We start from the raw sequence: 17,775 nt of genomic DNA on the forward strand, positions 1-17,775 counted from the left end.
AAGTTCATAGAAATTGAAAAAAAGTTCATGTATTTTTAGAAAAAGTTCATGGAACTGAAAAAAAAGTTCATAAGTAAAAAAAAATTCATCCATTTTCAAGACAAAATGTTCATTAAATTTAGAAAAAGTTCATAAATATTCAAAAAAGTTCATCAATCTCTTCACAGAATGTTTTAAAAAAAATGGTCAACCGGCGCCTAGATGGCCGGCCCATTTATGGACGCCACAGGCGCCAGTTTAACGTGGAACTGGCGCCTGTGGCGCCAAATAGGAAATGCCGGCACACGTGCAGGCCCGGCAGGACGCGCTTATGTACGGGCCTCGGCGTGCCGTGCCATGCCGGCCCGTTTAAGGGTGAGCCGTACCGGCCCGTTGGCCAGGTCTTAAACCCTCCTCTGCTTCTGTCTCCCTCCCGAACTGTCGAACTCGGCGACTCCAATGGCGCCGCCGCCGCCGCAGACGCCGACGCCGGTGATTCCGCGGGAGGCGTGGGAGGGCTGCAGCGTGCTCCTCGACATCAACGACGGCGACCGCCTCGCCTTCTTCCGCCTCACCCCCGGCGCGTCCGTACCCTCCCTTCCCCTCCCCTCCCCTCCCCTCTTTAGCTTCCTGCTCCGAAACCCTAGCTGATGCGGTCGGGCTAACGTTTCCCTGCTGTGTGGTGGCGCAGGACGGTGAAGATAGGGGACAAGAGCTGCTCGCTGCAGCCGCTGCTCGGCCGCCCCTTTGGCTCCCTCTTCCGCGTCGGTCCCGACGGCCTCGTCCCCTGCGCCGCCACCGACGCGTCGTCTCAAGGTTAGCATGACAATGTTTTCTTCCAGTCCATTGATGCACTCTTTAAAATAAAATCCTGCTATGTTATGTTATCTTAGTAATAACAATGGCTGGGATTGGTACAGATGATAAGCCGCGAGGCGGCGGCGCCGGTGGCCAGGCGCAGGACGAGACCAGGGACAATAGGTCCCTGGTTGACAATAACACAGCGCAGACGCTGTCGAGCGAGGACATAGAGGCGATGAAGCGGTGAAGATTCGACCGTTTTCAACTGTGTCCTGCTTGAGTAGGATATTTATTTCTCTGCTCTCTGTTTTAACAAGATTTTGACGTCACGCGGTTTTAATAGAGAGGGTGCGAGCGGCGATGCGATTGTGGAGGCTCTGATAGCGAATAGCTCCACATTTGGAAATAAGACAGTTTTCTCACAGGTTAGTATCAGTTACTGTCTAGTTTGATTCCTTTCTGTTCTGGAGGACGCTGATGAGGACTGATTTAGTTCAACCTGTTTGGTTGCAGGAGAAATACAAACTGAAGAAACAAAAGAAATATGCACCGAAAGTGCTTTTGCGGCGCCCCACTTCCAGAAGGTATCCTGCGCTTCCCTTTTTTCTCGCAGGAAAAATATCACGCATCTTTTGAAAGCGAATACTCTGTCAAACTTGTGGTGATGTATGAGTATGACAATCACGTATGTGACCATATGTAGTGTTTATTTGAATACAAAGATACATCTTCTGATTAGCTCTGTGTAGTGGTGTCTTGTCCGAAGTAGGGAACCAATATCTTTGAAGCTTCTTCTTAACTGAAGTTTGAAGATTGTTGTAGAGTGTGAACGACGTAGGACTAGTAAGAAAGAATTTGTTGCTTTATTTGTAATTTTGCTACAAACAATTGCTGATAACACATCTAGCATAGGGGCTGTTGCTTTCTATTTCCACTGCTCTTCTTTTTTGCACACCAACAAGTCTATTTCCACTGTTAACATATACTACTGGATGGTGTGCAAAATTATCTAATATTGTTGTTCCCTTTTTTATGCTACAGCATTTGTGAGACATATTTCAAGAAGTACCCAGCTCGAATAGGGTAATTATTATTTCCCTTTCATTACTTGTTAGGGCCAATCTTTTTTTTCCTTGTCATCATAGTCAATTTCTTGATCTTGTTGCCTAGAAACAACAGAAGTGGATAGCTATAGCACTTAGCCACTTAACGCTGTCTTTTCTGTGTTCCCCAGGTTTATGCGAGTTGATGCGCTCTCCCTCTTGTTGTCTATGGCAAATGTTGGTGCATATTCAGATGTGCTTGCCGTTGATATGGTGGGGGGTTTAGTTGTTGGAGCTGTAGCTGAACGCTTAGGAGGTAAATTATGCTTTCTTTTGTGGTACTGAACATTATTTGGTGTTAACCAATCGAATGGAATTTAGTTTTATGGAGATTGTGCTCCATTTTTTTGAACTGTAGATTGTGCTCCATTTAATTTGTTTTTCAAAAGACACTATTTTAACCTAGCTCTTTGTTGAAAAATCACCCTGATTTCAGTGGGAAGCTGTTATGTATCAATCTTTTACTTGGTATGTGTGCAATAGAAAATGTTGTGGCTTGTAATCACTAATTCTCACAAGTCACGCTTGTTTCCACCAAACTGCAATGTACATCTACGAACATGAAAGCTATAGACTCACCTGCCACTGTCAGCTCGAGGTGTTTGTTAATATTTTTAAATGTGTAAAGTAAACCTGATTCTTGTGTGTCGTGCATCGCCATTTTAATGCATATGTCAGTTACAATCATTATTGATTTTCTCTGTTATTTCTATTATAGGTACAGGATATGTTTGTAGCACATATCTTGGATCAGCGCCCAGCTCCATAGATATAATAAGAATGTATAATTTGAGCAGCGACATGACCAGCAGGTAAATCCACTTTTTGGCACTATATGGCTTCTCATTTACAGAGGATTCTCATCTAAGGATATAATTAGTTAAAGAACCTTCAGAATACAAGCAGGAGTATAAATTTATACATTAATCCGTAACACTATAGTGTACCCTTAAACTGGCTACAAGAGCATACAAAGAATGTTGGTAAATACATTATCTACGACTTCAGATAATATATGCAGTACCATTCTATCATTTTCTATTTTATCTGAATTGTCATCTATTATCACTATGTAAATGGAGCTGTATGAAGCAGTTGAAATTATAATTGAAGTATCAAGTGTCGAATACTTCAATATATAATTTATGTAATGCTCAAGAGTTGAAATTATAATTATCATAAACACTCGATTCAGGATTTTCCAGGCACCACTTGGTGACCTCTGCTCCTTGCAAAGTGTTGGCGATGCTCCTTCTGTTCTCAGTGGCAGCATTCAATGTGATGTAGTTGAACCTGCTGCTGTACCAGATGAGAGTCTTCAGTCATCCCCTGCAAAACCAATTAATACAACAGTATCAGATGGGAATGCGCAGTCAATGACAGTGCAGCCAATTAATATGGAGGTCCCTGAGCCTGCAACAGATGATCACCTTAATCAAGGTGACATTTCTATGTCGGGTAAGTAGTGATCAAGCCAACACTAAGAGCTTTCCACAAAAATGCAATGTTCCAACTGTTGCTACTACATTGATCTGAAGATTGCAAAGGAAGTAATGGCAATTCAGTAGCTCCCAAAGCACCGAGAGCAGGAAAAGCACCCTCACCAGAGATGATGAAATACTGGGGAGAACATGGGTTTAGCAGGTAACGCGAAATATACTCCATCAGTAGAAGGCCAGTGCAGTATGAGTCTAAATATTTTCATTAATATACTGGTTTTATGTCAACACAGTTTGATTGTTGCTGCTCCTGGCCATGAGGTAGAAAGTGTGCTTGCTGATTTGCTTCCACTCCTGTCCTATTCGGCCCCATTTGCTATCTATCACCAATATCTTCAGGTAAATATTATTCTTTACAATTGACACCGAAGCATGGCAGTTCTTACTAAATGTTTGGTTTACGGCGCTTCTGCAGAGAGCTTACCTTTCTAGGTAGAATTTTACTTCAAAAAATATTATCCTGTCACTTGCCTAAAACCATTAGCTTATGTGTTGAATTGACTTGGTTTTTGTTTCATTCTTTTGTAAAGTGTGGTTTTGATGTTACTTATCTTTTTGTTTTCTGGTATCTACATGCAGCCTCTTGCGACATGCATGCATAGTTTGCAAGCATCGAAAATGGCAATTGGGTTACAGATTACTGAACCCTGGCTCCGAGAATATCAGGTCAGTACATTAGCAATGATGATGTTACACCGGAAATAATTATACTTCAAAGTCTTGTTTGAGTTTTCACTTTGCTTGTCTTTTATAAGCCTGATTAATGCATCATGCCAGTAAGGAATATACGAACCTATCTGACGCCTAAACTTCGAAAATGTGTCTGTTTACACTGCACTTTTGGTCGCCATTCTACTTAAATACTAATAAACTGATGAGGTGTATGATGTGATGAACATGCTCAACACTAATAATTGAATGGACAGATTTTTATCACATGTTGGTTTGACACACAAGGTCGATCGGCTATCACCTGGGCCCATTAGGCTTGAAATACAACAAATGATCTGTCATTAGTGCTTACTGCTTTTCTGTGTAAAAAGTTGCGATTCCTTTTTTTTCAATCTCGCTTTCTGGTCTGTGGATACAGGTCCTTCCATCGCGCACCCACCCACACATGCAGATGAATGCGTTTGGTGGTTATGTCTTGAGCGGCATCCGGATACACAAGCCTGACCCCTAGTAAGCGCGAGTGCCAGAGAAGTCATCTTGCATGACGGAGGGCAAGCTTGTCTCGTGATTTATATTTGGTTCACGCTGTTGTAGCTTCCTTTTTCTACGGGTTGAGCTGATACGGTTTGGCCGTGGCTTTTTCTGCAGGTTTCAATGATACGGTTTGGTCGCGCCTTAGGTCAGAGAAAAATGATATCTAAACCTGAAAACAAGTATGTCGTCCTTCCCTCCACTGTGGGAAGGACATGTAATTGTAACATATGCCGGCATTAATTTCCTGGTGTTGTAACTGTGGTCGGTTCACATCCCAGTTTGATCTATTCAATTTTCTACAAGCAGTGGAGCATTGTATTACAAAGAGGAGACAGAGTAGGATGATATGCGGCCATCGGAGGAGCATTGCCTCCTGCGACGCAGGTGGCATTGGTGTTTACGCACATGCACATCTTATATTTTTCCTCTCCAAGTCGACGGAAAACGCTCCTCAAAATTGAAAGCAAATATCTGTTTTCGTCTTGCATTGAATTGAATATATGAAAGCCAAAGGCAGTGCACAGATAATGTTTTGATAATTGCAATGCACTAACACGGATTTAAACATTCAACATTGGAAAAAGAGCGCACACAGATTTGTGGTTGAATACTTAAGGAGCTGTGGTGGCGTGTGTTTGTATCGATTCACTCAGATGTATGTGGTGATGGTTGCTTTATAATATAAAGCGGGGGTGACCCTTTTTGGTGGACCTGTGTCCTCGGGCTCCGCCGTTGCGACGGCATTTGCTACAGCGCCGGCGCGAAGCTTGGGAGGTAGTCCAGGAGTGGACGCAGATTGTGGTCTGCATCGGCGGCATCTGAAAGATGGTGGATCGTGTGCTGGATTCGCGGTTCGTGGATGGCAGATGTGGTTTTCTCCTCCGGCGTTCTAGTCGTGTGGGGGTGCCAGATCTGGAGTTCGATGGCGTGTCCGGGGTGTTGCCCCGGTCTGATTCGTTCAACGGTAATGGTTTTACCTTTGGTGAACCACCTTGGAGGTCCGCAAAGCTGCATGTCAGCGATGGAGCCGCTACGAGCTCGGGTGTGAAGGTGATCCGTCACTTTTCCCTTTGGTGGCTACTGTCGTGGTTCTAGAGGCAGGTGACGGATGTTGGTGTCAAGTTCATAGGTTTCTTCAATCTTGATTGTAATTTTACTTCTTGGTTGTTGTTCCTTTGTGCAAAGGCTAGCTTTTTGCTGTCTTTTCAGTTTTGTCAGGTCGGTTACGTGACTTGTACTACGATACTTATGATATAAATGAGACACGTATTACTATGCAAAAAAAAAGATGACCCTTTTTCGGTATACTTAAGGAGCTACTTAAATTGTTCCGATTCGTATGCATCATGTTAACTTTTCAAGCTACAACTTGGTTTCATCTCCTCGCACAAACAAAAACTCTGTTTCGTCAAGTCTACGACAGAACATTTGCCAAACAGATTTGTGGTTAAATATTTGAGGGGCTATCTAAATCGTTACCATGCGGCACATGTGGTGAGCGTTCAAAAACCTGATGAAAGAAAAGGACTAACTAAATTGTTTTGGTTCCTACTTATTCAAAAGAATCATACTTATTCAATGGAACATGCGAACATTCTAAGCTACAACTCTTGAAATTTCATCATAATTCATAGAAAAAACCAGCACAACGAGAAAATATGTGCCTAGATTGAACACATTCAAAAACATGCCCTCCTCAATTTTCCCCAACCATGTAGGACAATCCAACTGTCCAAGACTTGGTGTCTAACACAAACAAGCAATGTCTCGTGTAACTGCGAGTTAATTGCTCAAAACCACCACATTTGTGACTAGGGTATTCCAAAACTACCACTTTTGCCAAAAATTACACAAGACCACCACTTCTGCCAAGTGAGTAACAAATCACACTGATACACAGATTAGCTCGCACAAACAGCAAAACTGATTGGCGGGACCCATTTGTCGGTCCAACATGGCATGTCTATGTGTACACTTTGATGAGGTGGAGCGTGGGTCCCACATGTCATCCACCCACCTCATTTTCCCTCTCTTCTTCACAATCCTCTTCTCCTTCCCGTCCTCCTCTCTCTCTGATCAAGGATCCTGCCGCCGCCGGTGCCCAGATCCTACCGCCGCCGCCTCGCCCCCACTATCCCGCAACCGACATCCAATCCAGCAGCTGCACGAGCGGGCGGGGAACTCCGACGCTGCAGGCTCGGGAGGGGGCGTCGCTGCAGGCGCGGGCGGGGGACGTCGGCGCGGATGCGGGGTGGCGGCGCAGGCGGACGACGCGAGGTGGCAGCGCAGGCGCGGATGGTATGGGGTGATGGCGCAGGCGCGGATGTGGGACGGTGGAGCTGCAGGCGCTGGGCAGCAACACTGCAAGCGCCGGGTGGCGGAACTGCATGCGCAGGTGGCGGCGAGGCCGACGCGGTCGGACCAGGAGGGACGGGCGCGCTAGGAGCGGCGGCGGCGGCCAGGTCGGCGACCGGATCGAGCAGGGGATGGTCGGGCAAGGCGAGCTCCACCTCTGGCTCGCCGGCCATGGCGCTTGAACGGCGGACTAGGAGGGATGGCGGCGCGACGCGACCAGGAGATGGACGGCGTTCAGAGGAGGGTGCAGCAGCGGCGGCGCGATGCGACGAGGAAGCGGATGAGAGAGAGATGAGGTAGGAAGAAAGAGGAAGAAGACAGTAGGGATGACATGTGGGTCCCATGGCCACCTCAGCATCTTATCCACATAGGTCTTCCATGTCACCCTGGCGTGTGGGCCAAACCTATCAGTTTTGCTGTTAGCCGCGGCAAATATGCAAATCAATGACATTTGTTACTCACTTGCCGCAGAATTGGTGGTTTTTTGTAATTTTTATCAAAAATGGAGTTTTGGAGTATCCTAGCCTCAAATCTGATGGTTTTGAGCAATTAACTATGTAACTGCACGGTACAAACTTGAGATGTAAAGGGTTGTTCGCTACAGCCTTCTCAACACACTCCCTCAACTAGCTGACTGGAAATTTGCCACTTCCAATACTTTGGTCCTTTGAGATGTCAGAAAATGGGAAGAAAAGGAAAAGCAATGGAAAAAGGAAAAATGGCATGTTAATCAAAGTGCACATGAGCTGGGTGGCCTCGTATATGCAATAGTGATCAACACAACACACATGCAGTGGCGGGGCTTGATGAAGATTGTTGAGGGGGCTAATAAGAGTTGAAGGGGCAAAGAAGATAAGTTTTTTTTTGTTTTTTTGTTTTGGATAAAAAGGTAGGTCGCAGTCTACCTTATGTATTCCAAACCAGACAGAAGTTTGAGAATAGTTCAGTTACAAAGGGGCAGCCCAAAACAACAGAGCGCAAAGGAGAAAAAAAAACAAAGAAAAACCACATCTCGTGTGAGACTATGCAGTGATTTGTAAGTGCTCCATTTTAGCCCTAAGGAAGAGCTTGACATTGTTATCCTTCGCCCGACAGCTCCAAAGGTTCAGCATTTCACAAATACTATGGCAGGAGCCGACATGAGAGACACATACTCCATCAAAGACTCTTGTATTCCTGACCTTCCAGAGCTGGGCAGCACAAGCGGCGAGGACAAAGATCCACCGGCGATCCTCACCCAGTAAAACTTCAATGAACAGAAACAGCGATGAGGTCTCCGTGGCACAATGTAGTACATCAAGTCGATCCCAAATCATATGAGCCGGGGCGCAACGTAGGACTATATGGTCCACCGTTTCAACTATAGGACAGAGATCGCAAAAACAGTGGTTAATATTTCGCCACTGTTTCCTTTGCATGAAATCCTTCACACTGAGACGTCCTCGGCAAGCCAGCCACAAGAACACTCTCCATCTCTTTGGAATGATCGGGTGCCAAATGAACTCATGATGAAACTATACCTCTGAAGGTGAGTAACCCATAATAACTGCTGACAGTAGCGTGCTTGCTTGAGAAGTTGTTGGTCCTACAGTCCACACCAGTGCCAAGAGTTGCCTGGACTTCATTCAAAAGCAACTGTAGCCGATGTAACTCAGTTTCAGTGGCGCGTGGTAGGTCAGGTTGCAGCTGAATATTCCAGGTGTCACCCCACTGAGAGTGTACCGAGCAGAACTCATTCAGTGCAAAAGTTTTTAGGTTGGGAAAAAGCAGAGCAAAGAAGATAAGTTATGCAAGAACTCTGTGAAATCTTTATTATTCAGACCTAATAATTAGGGTTACACTTATGAGGTTTCCTAAAGGGGGGGGGGGGGCAATAGCCCCCTTTGCCCCCCCATGAAGCTCCGCCACTGCACACGGGTGTAGAGGAATAGGGGTAAACCGCCATCATTATTTTCTACGAGTCAGGGAAGAGGTATGTTGCTAAAGAATAATAGCGCTTTCAATTTTAACATTACGTTAATTAATTCTCATGGCCCTCAAATTTTCTTTCATTAGAAGATGCCAGAGGTGGATGAAGTGGCACGTAGTGGCGGTGCACAAGCTGCAGATGATAAAGTTTACAAGGGCAACGGGACCCGTCTAAGCTTCACTCAGTTGTTGGCGGTATGATCTTGCTCATACATATATTTTAAAAATCTAGAGATGACAAAATCTTGCTCGTATGTTAATCTTACTTTTTTATTTAATTTTCAGGGACCAATTATAGATGATCTTTTCACTGGGTCGTGGTGAAGCGCAATTGTCATTTTGCCATTTAGTTCCGAGCATTAGTTGGCAGCTTCAATTCCGAGCAGCAACTGGCATTGAGCTGAGTCCAAGTTCAACATTTTGCCATGTAGTTGAGTCCAATTATGCTCATGTACAAGTAGCCATTCCTTCGAGAGATATACTGTCCCTCCGGTTTGGCATCTCTTTTGTTCAATGCACCTGCAGGTTCTGTATGCAAGGTCACATTCATTGTATTTTAGCAGTCCCAATTTTCATCAGTATACAATACAACCCTGAATTTTGCATTCAGCCAAACTATTCACTCAACTCCACTCTCAAATCACATTACAATCTGAAATTCAAATTCAATCACACTATTCACTGTGTTGTACCCTTGATTCACATCAACTAGATCGGAAACGCGCCTTGGCGCGTGATGCCTGGCTGAACTTGTTATCCCAGCATTTAAACAAAGCACGGTATCGTTGCTACATGGTATGGGATCATTTGTCAAAGTCATGGCATAGGCAAGGCAATCAAATTTACCAAACGCAAAGAAAACATGAAGAATTCTATCAGTAGAACCATTCGTCTCGAAGTTCATAGGAAATGGGAAATATATACTTGTGCCAAAAGTGAACGAGCTCGATCAATCTACATCAAGTTCGATACATATAGCGTACTTTTCATACAGCAAAAGCAAGCCACAGCGGCAATGTGAGGCAAAAACCTACATAGTTCAGAAGCATATTTTTTGATAGATCCACCTGATCGTCTTGACGTTCGACCTTTCATACGCCACATCACATGAACCTGCCATGAGTAGTTTGTTCAGCCACTTGAAACAGGTAAAACTTTCCCCATTGACAACAAAGTTATGAACCTTGAACTAAACTTTTCAAAGTTTGATTTATCAATGACAGCTACCTATGCGTAGTGTCGAAACCGAAGACACACAAGAGATTTCACTACACCAGGACACTCAAAGCAACGTCAAACAATCTGTTGGCATAGGTCACCTAAGGCGACACATTTAGTGTTGGCAAAAACCTTTCCCGACCGAAAGGAGCTGTCGCCTATAGCCCTGCCGGGAAAGGTCTTTTCCGACAGATGAATCTATGCCGACAGAAAGTATGACACCGTTTGTGAGATCTACACCGACAGACATTTCTACACCGACAGACTACTATGTGGCGACAGTTCATCTGCCAGTGTGCTATACCGACAGATTGTGCGACGTCCATTGTTACGCCGACAGTTTGTCTATCAATGCGCTATGCCGACAGTTTGTGCAACGTCAAATACTTATACCGACACATTTGCTGCTAGTGTTCTACATTTTAGCACAAATGCAAATGCACAATATTTTTTATATAAAATACATTCATAATATTAAATTCATGTATAATATGCAACACATACAAACAATTGCACTCTTCTATTCATCACAAGATATCATTGATCAATATATATATAAGATTCAATAGTTTTCTTCACTCAAGTTAGCTACAACCATTATGGAAATACACAAGTCGGATATACAAGAGAGGCATGTTACAAACATAATGGCCAAAGTTCATAAGAGACCAAGTGCTTGTTCCCTGGGCTGCTACTGCTACAGAATTTTATGGAAGACCAAATCTTCAATCGCCAAGCCAAATCAACTTCCATATGAACAAAATGTGTCATCCATGTTCTCAAGAAAAGCAATCACAAGAACATCTTCGATCAACTAGTGGACTTGCTACTTTCTACCATTTGTCCCTACAAAAGAACTCATATGTTTCAGCAATCTTTGAAACAATACAATGTATTCAAATGCATGAGTTGCCTTTGAGTCCAAAGGTCTAAGAAACAGAAGATGTACAAGAAAAGTAAACTGATACTTGATTGCCTCACCTCTCTAATACAAATTATGCATGTCATTGCGGTTCATGCATTCTATAGTTATAAAGCAAAGATTCAAGTTACAAAAGGTAACCTTATTAGAATATAAACCAAAGTCAGCATAGCACCTAGCATATCAAAAATGGCTTACTATAAAAATGTATGAACTCGCTGTGAGCAATCAGGTTGTTCTAAGCCATCAGGAGTAAGGTCCTTACTGTAATTTCAGAGATTGCATTCGAAGCTACTCAATCAGCAAATCGCTACAACACCTATGTTTACCTACAAAAGGAGTCGGGTGTAATCCTAATATGTGGACTGAACTAAATATGCTTCCCAGAAAAATAATGGTCAAGTTTTTTTTGTGTGCCTGATCTTTAAAAGAGAGCAAGCTTCAGTTTATCTGCTAGGAATTGCAGACTGGCGGACAATTGTACCACTCACCGTATTTGAACAAATATTCAAGCAAACATTCAGTTTAGCTTGCATACTAAATCACACATTTCTGCTAGCTTCCATGATCAAGTCTCTGAACTTGATACTATTTGCATGATAATGGGGGTTGCGCTGCACACATATAAACATAGAAACCAAACATTCTATGTTCTGCTATAACCCAGATTCAGTATCACCTTATCGTGCCCTTAATTCTTGTCTATTTCCGATAGAAGTTAGATACTCTAGTAGCCTGATGCATCATCCATTTATAATGACACTACAAACTGCACTGTATGTGTTTAGTTATGAAGCATGAAACCTGACAAGAAAAATACATAGATTGCCCAAAAGAAAAATAATAGTGTTTAGTTCAAACTGAGGACCATTTTCCCCATTCTGAACCTATGTCTTCCTGACCCAAGTATCAAACAAAACATAGCAGTGTCATCTCATGGAAAAAAGTTGACAAGAATAATACCTGGTGTTTCCACATTTCTGATTCCTTGAGAAAAGAGAACTTGATGGATTCTCCAATTTGCCTTTGTATTTTGCGCTCTAGTAGAGTAGAAACTTGTTTAGCTTGTCGGCGAAATTGAATTTCCATTGCCAGTTATGTTGGTGGTTCAGCTGCTTCTTCAAGCTGTTTCTGCAAAAATAGAGCAAATGAGGCTCCTAATTTATTTCTACAATTAAGTGAGTGCAGCCTATACTTGTCATCAATTGATATGCAGTCACGTGAATGGTTGTACTAAAGAAAAACACATGATGTCCTTGTGTGACTAACAGTTAGTGTCACTGCTTGTGCGGTAGGAACTCCAATATATACACACATCATGCAGCATTACGAAATATCATATGACGAATTGAAACCATGCGTAGTTGAACTAGCCTCGTACGTGGAAGACCACAATAAAGAAATACACTGTAGTTGAACTATGGTAGAGTAGAGCTGCGAGAAACTGAGGGGGGGGGGGGGGTATAACCTCAGAGTCAAGAGGGGCAGAGCCACAACCTTGTGTGGGGAGTCGTGGTCAGGGCCGTTGGCTTGGGCTTGGGGTCCCGGTCGTCCTCCTCGCCCATGGAGCCGAGTGCCTGCTGCACTATATCAAGCACGAAAATAAATATCATATTATTCCAAAGTCAGACATCCAATCAAGTGGCAAAAGAAATAAAGAAAGAAGATCACATGAAGATTCTAAGCAAAAGAACAACTTATTTATAAAATCCTCCATTAATTTAATCTAGTTTAGTTTTAACCAAGCAGCAACTTGATCATGGTTTAGTATTTATTTATCCTGGACCAAACTGGTAGATTTGATGAACAATGGCTGAATAAGAAAACTACTACTACTACAAGTCCAGTCCCTAGAACCAACAAATATTAAGCATCGATGGCATGGGTCTGCAAGGGTCAAAGTAAAGAGCAATTTCTACTGTACCAGATTAGACTGTTTACTCAATAAATAAACCTGAATTTTAATCTATAAGCAAGCAACATTGGTATCGTTCAATAAAAACCTCAAGAGGAGCAACCCACAAAAAAGATGCATTCAGTTTGATATATCAATGTAAACAGGACAAACAACGCTTAAACAATGAAAACAAAAGCAAGAAAGAACAATTGATGTTGTTGTGGCTTGCATGTGACTCCATTTTCGGTTGCGACAGCGACTAGAACATCTTAGCCAAAGAGGGATCACAAGTCCAAAACAAAATAAGATAACTGCATTTAAACACAATTCCTAGTTCCTTACCAAACAACAACAACAAGATAGTCAGGCCACTTGCATCGGACCATAAACTGGCCATAATTAATGCGATGATACAGAAAATGCAGAGGGAGGAGAGTTGTTGTTTATTACCACCATTGATTGTTGTTGCTGTTGTAGTTGATCAAAAGGGCGACTTGGTTGCTTCCTAATCTCGATACTGATCCAGTTCCAACCGACCTCCTGCCTGGAGCTAGACTAGAGGGATTCCAACTCTACCTACAAACCAGGCATATTAATTGGCAATATATATTTGAAAAAACATGTATCTATCTAATTTGCAGCAAGGAAATTAATCAGCTAAAAGAGAGTCATGTCCTGAATATTAATTGGTAACCAAGATCCAACCAGCAGAATGGTGGCATGCCAGGATGCCAAAAACTGTTAGTTCAACAAGGAGAATATATCAAGGGAAAATCTAAAAAGAAGAAACAAGGCTTGCCGCTGGCCTATCCACAAAGTACCTGGGATAGATGAACAATGAACAATGCAAAAGACATCAACAATACATGTGTTGGTTACTAACTAAATGTGTGCTACCAACACACTTGAAAGGCAGAAGACATGAACAATACATAACAAGCCTTGAAATAATCCATTTAAGAAAAGTATGTCTAAAATTCAATGGACAGATTTAATCTGCTCCCACATGTATGTAACAGTAACATGTAGCTTGTATGGAGAAGAAAAGAAAGCAGGTCACATGATTTGAAGTAAGAGAACTGAAGATTTAGCAGAAAAGTATGACTAAAAATGAATGAACTGAAGAAAGCAGGCCACATGATCATATACAAAGGACAAATTAAAAGAGAAGTAGGAAAGCCTTAGCATAACAGGTGCTAGTATGCTACAGATTTGTGGCCTCAAATCAACCCTTTTCTAATTTTATCCTTCCCCAACCATGGCGGCTTGAGGATGCCATGGTTTTTTCCTGTACTTGAGGATGAATGTGCATACTACCATAGGTTACTACAAATATTGTCCACCAGGATAACCTACAGGGCCTTGCATGTCACAAATGCTCTCTCTCTCTCTCTCTCCCTCTCTTTCTCTCTCTCTCTCTCTCTCTCTCTCTCTCTCTCTCTCTCCCTCCCTCCCTCCCTCCCTCCCTCCCTCCCTCCCTCTAGGGCTCCTGCTAGTATCATGCGACCTCTACAACTGAGGAATTTCAGAATAGTTGGTTCAGACCTCCAAATTAGAAGAGGGATTCAGTATGATACTTGAATTTAAGTTTGACGTATGGATCTTCCTGTTTCCTGTGACCCTACCATGTCCTATTATCTGAGATAGTTCTTGTTCCCTAAACTGCAGGGTAGGAGGTTCACCTTGTTGTTGTAGGTTGACTTTGCTTGGGGAGACAGTAGCTGCAGGATCGGAGGAGGCTGAAGCGAGCTCGAGTCGGTCAGTTGCAGCCACCCACAATGTTTTATCATTTTCAAGCCTGGAACACTACAACAGCATGTGAATATAAATGAAAAGTAACATCGACACATCTTTACATACTGTCGTGTCCAGTCTCTCGTATTTAGAAAATAGAAGCCATTTCAAATATGATGTTTGGGACATATCTCGAGAGAAGTTCAAAAGCTAAATCTGCCTAAACATGCATTTTTTTGCCTGAACACTTGGTAATCAACAACTTACTATAAATTACATCTCCAAACAATATGGTTCAGGTTGAAATGAACATAGCATTTAATGTTTATTAAAAATAGAATATATGCAAAACTAATCCTCCAAAAACAACCTGCAGTGGAAAACATTTTAGAACATGTGTGGTTTTTCATCGTGTACGAAACAAATGCATGTTTACATGAGAGGAAAAGTCACAATAAATGCTACTCCGTATCTCGTTGGCAAGCTGACTGGCTACTTGGCATCGAAGAATGCTTTCACCAGGGAGACTTTGCTAAAATAAGAATAAAAATTCAGTAGACTTGACAACAGGAGCATACAGACCTTTGTCGATGTCATTGTCATCTTTGATTTAATAGAGAAATGAGAATAGATTGAATACCCTTTCTTTTCTGAACCTGAATACACATATACAACTGATGTTTGTCAGTTCCAAAATCCAGCCCAAACTGACATTATGCATGGCCATGATCCATTCAAAAATTTACAAAAAAATATACATTCGATAGTAAAACTGTGGCACACGATCAGACGAGGGCTCACCTTCAAAGTTAAAAGGCATCCATTCAAAAGTAAAAAGTATTTACCGGCTAACAGTAACTTAATAAAATTCTACTATACTCTAAGGGTGTGTTTGGTTGCAGTCACCAACCGAAATGTCATGGGTCGGACCCGTTCCTAGACCCCGTTCTAGCGTTTGGTACAAAGATGGAATGATAACCGACTGGTTCTTCCCACGGACCGAATATACCTCCTAGATGCGGAACGCGCTCGTTCCTTCAAATCGAGCGGACCGCATGGAACCGGTCGTTCTCCGCGCACTCCCGCAACTTTGCCCCTCTTCCTCTCCCTCTCTGGACACGACTGGCGGCAGGTAGCAACAGGCGGCGCTGGATTGAGGACACCTAGCGACGGCGACGGATGGAGGCGAGCGGCTACGGATGGCGGCGCGCGGCGCCGTAGATCCGTACCAGAGATGTACGCGCAGCTCCTGTGCGGCCTCGTCCGCCGTGAGATGGCCGCGCTGGATGGCGGCGAGCGGCGACGTCGATCTGCAGTACACGCAGCTGTGCGGCCTGGTGCACGGCGCGGACGTGCTCCGCATCGACGTGGTCTTCGCGGCCAGGTTTGTCCGTCTTCTGTCGGCGCCCAGCGAGCTTCCCATCCAGTGCGCCGGCGATTGGGGGTCAGGGCTCCTACGCATGGGCCTGTACTGGCGGCCGGCGAGCTCCCATCCAGTTCAGCCTTTGTTTGTCTTGGTGAGATTAGCCTTTTGACTGAAATCGGCGGTATTTGGTTGACTGAAATCCAATTCAGTGTGTGCACCCACTAGTAGAAAAAGGGGCTAATCTGAGACACATTAGTGCCGGTTTGATTTTGAGCCGGCACTAATGTGTCCATTAGTGCCGGTTCCAACGGCTAGGCGGGCGGACATCATTAGTACCGGTTCGTGGGCAACAATTAGTATCGGTTCATGCCACGAACCAATATTAATGATACTGTGTCAGGCTGTGGGCCCCACGAACACCTTTACTATCGGTTCATGGCATGAACCGGTACTAGAGTTTCTTATTAAGCTGAGTTTTAGTCCCACCTCGCTAGGAGAGAGGCAGCATGAGCGGTTTATAAGCCGTGAGTGCAGAGACGATGAAGGAGAGGCGCAATGCTCACCTGCAGGTTGCTTAGCTTCAAGCCTTTCGGAATAGAATAGATTGCACGGAGCTGTGTGCAGTGTAGTCTACCCTATTCCGAAAGGCTTGAAGCTAACTAACGAGCATTGCGCCTTTTTTTATTTTTAATAACTTATTAGAACTCTGGACTTCTTGTGTTACGGCAAAAACTGGATGCACTTCGTGTACAAACTGGACAATCTCTTTCAAAGTATCAGGGCCGGTTTCAGATGAAAACTCATCTGTTACACCGGCACTTCATTTTTTAAACTTATTACAACTTCAAACTTTTTTGCGTTCAGTACGCACCATTCTAAGCCACGTCATCAATTTTCGACCCTTTCTGACATCATTTGCTCCTGTAGCACGAACCGGTACTAAAGAGGTTGTGGCAGGGCTATTTTTAGTCCCACCTTGCATAAGAGTATAGCATGTGCAAAAGAGTAGAGAGGGTCACGGCAAAAAAGAGGAATAAGAGGAAGAAGAAGAAGAAGAAGAAGAAGAAGAAGAAGAAGAAGAAGATGAAGAGGAAGATGAAGAGGAAGAAGAGGAAGAAGAAGAAGAAGAAGAGGAAGAAGAAGAGGAAGAAGAGGAAGAAGAGGAAGAGGAAGAGGAAGAGGAAGAAGAAGAAGAAGAAGAAGAAGAAGACGAAGAAGAAACTACTCAGAAATAAATAGAAGAAAAAAATAAAGCAGAAAAGAAAAAATTATATAAAAATTACTCAAAAATAAATAGAAGAAAATAAATAATGCAGTGAAGAAAAAAAATTATATAAAGCAAAAAATTCACAAAGAAACTAAATACAGCAAAAAAACTACTCAGAAATAAATAGAAGAAAAAAATAAAGCAGAAAAAAAACTATATAAAAATTACTCAAAAATAAATAGAAGAAAATAAATAATGCAGGAAAAAAAATTATATAAAAAAATGTTGGGGCGCTGTCCAGTGGGCCTGCCAGACCTAGGATGTGCAAATGCAGGCCCAGAAGGGCCAGCAGGCTCACAGGGCAGCGCGCCCTAGTTAGGCCCAGAAGCCTGCTATATAGAGGAGTTCGAAAGGGCAGCCGCAGCTGGGTTTATAAACTAGTGCGGCTGCCCTTCGCTCGGCGAGGTGGGACTAAAAATAGCGCACTGCGGGTGGCAGCGCACGAGCATTAGTACCGGTT

At 43.3% G+C, this 17,775-nt stretch overlaps 1 protein-coding gene across 1 annotated transcript; it reads left to right on the forward strand.

Annotated features, from left to right (window-relative positions):
• Nucleotides 1–392: 392 nt before the first annotated feature.
• Nucleotides 393–5,198, forward strand: LOC123064340 (tRNA (adenine(58)-N(1))-methyltransferase non-catalytic subunit trm6). Its single transcript, XM_044487836.1, has 14 exons — nt 393–563; nt 671–795; nt 900–1,023; nt 1,124–1,205; nt 1,294–1,364; nt 1,822–1,863; nt 2,015–2,139; nt 2,602–2,695; nt 3,079–3,341; nt 3,422–3,527; nt 3,616–3,721; nt 3,962–4,048; nt 4,473–4,564; nt 4,703–5,198. Coding segments are annotated over exons 1-14 (1,443 nt in total). The 5' UTR covers nt 393–438; the 3' UTR covers nt 4,704–5,198.
• Nucleotides 5,199–17,775: the final 12,577 nt, after the last annotated feature.

The sequence above is a fragment of the Triticum aestivum genome, chromosome 3B (genome assembly GCF_018294505.1).
Source record: "Triticum aestivum cultivar Chinese Spring chromosome 3B, IWGSC CS RefSeq v2.1, whole genome shotgun sequence".
In the NCBI taxonomy this organism is placed as follows: Eukaryota; Viridiplantae; Streptophyta; class Magnoliopsida; order Poales; family Poaceae; genus Triticum; species Triticum aestivum.

Coding starts and splice junctions, on each gene's coding strand:
- LOC123064340 (XM_044487836.1), top strand. CDS start 439: ATGGCGCCGCCGCCGCCGCAGACGCCGACGCCGGTGATTCCGCGGGAG. Junction 796..899: donor CACCGACGCGTCGTCTCAAG/GTTAGCATGACA, acceptor GGATTGGTACAG/ATGATAAGCCGCGAGGCGGC. Junction 4,049..4,472: donor CCTGGCTCCGAGAATATCAG/GTCAGTACATTA, acceptor CTGTGGATACAG/GTCCTTCCATCGCGCACCCA.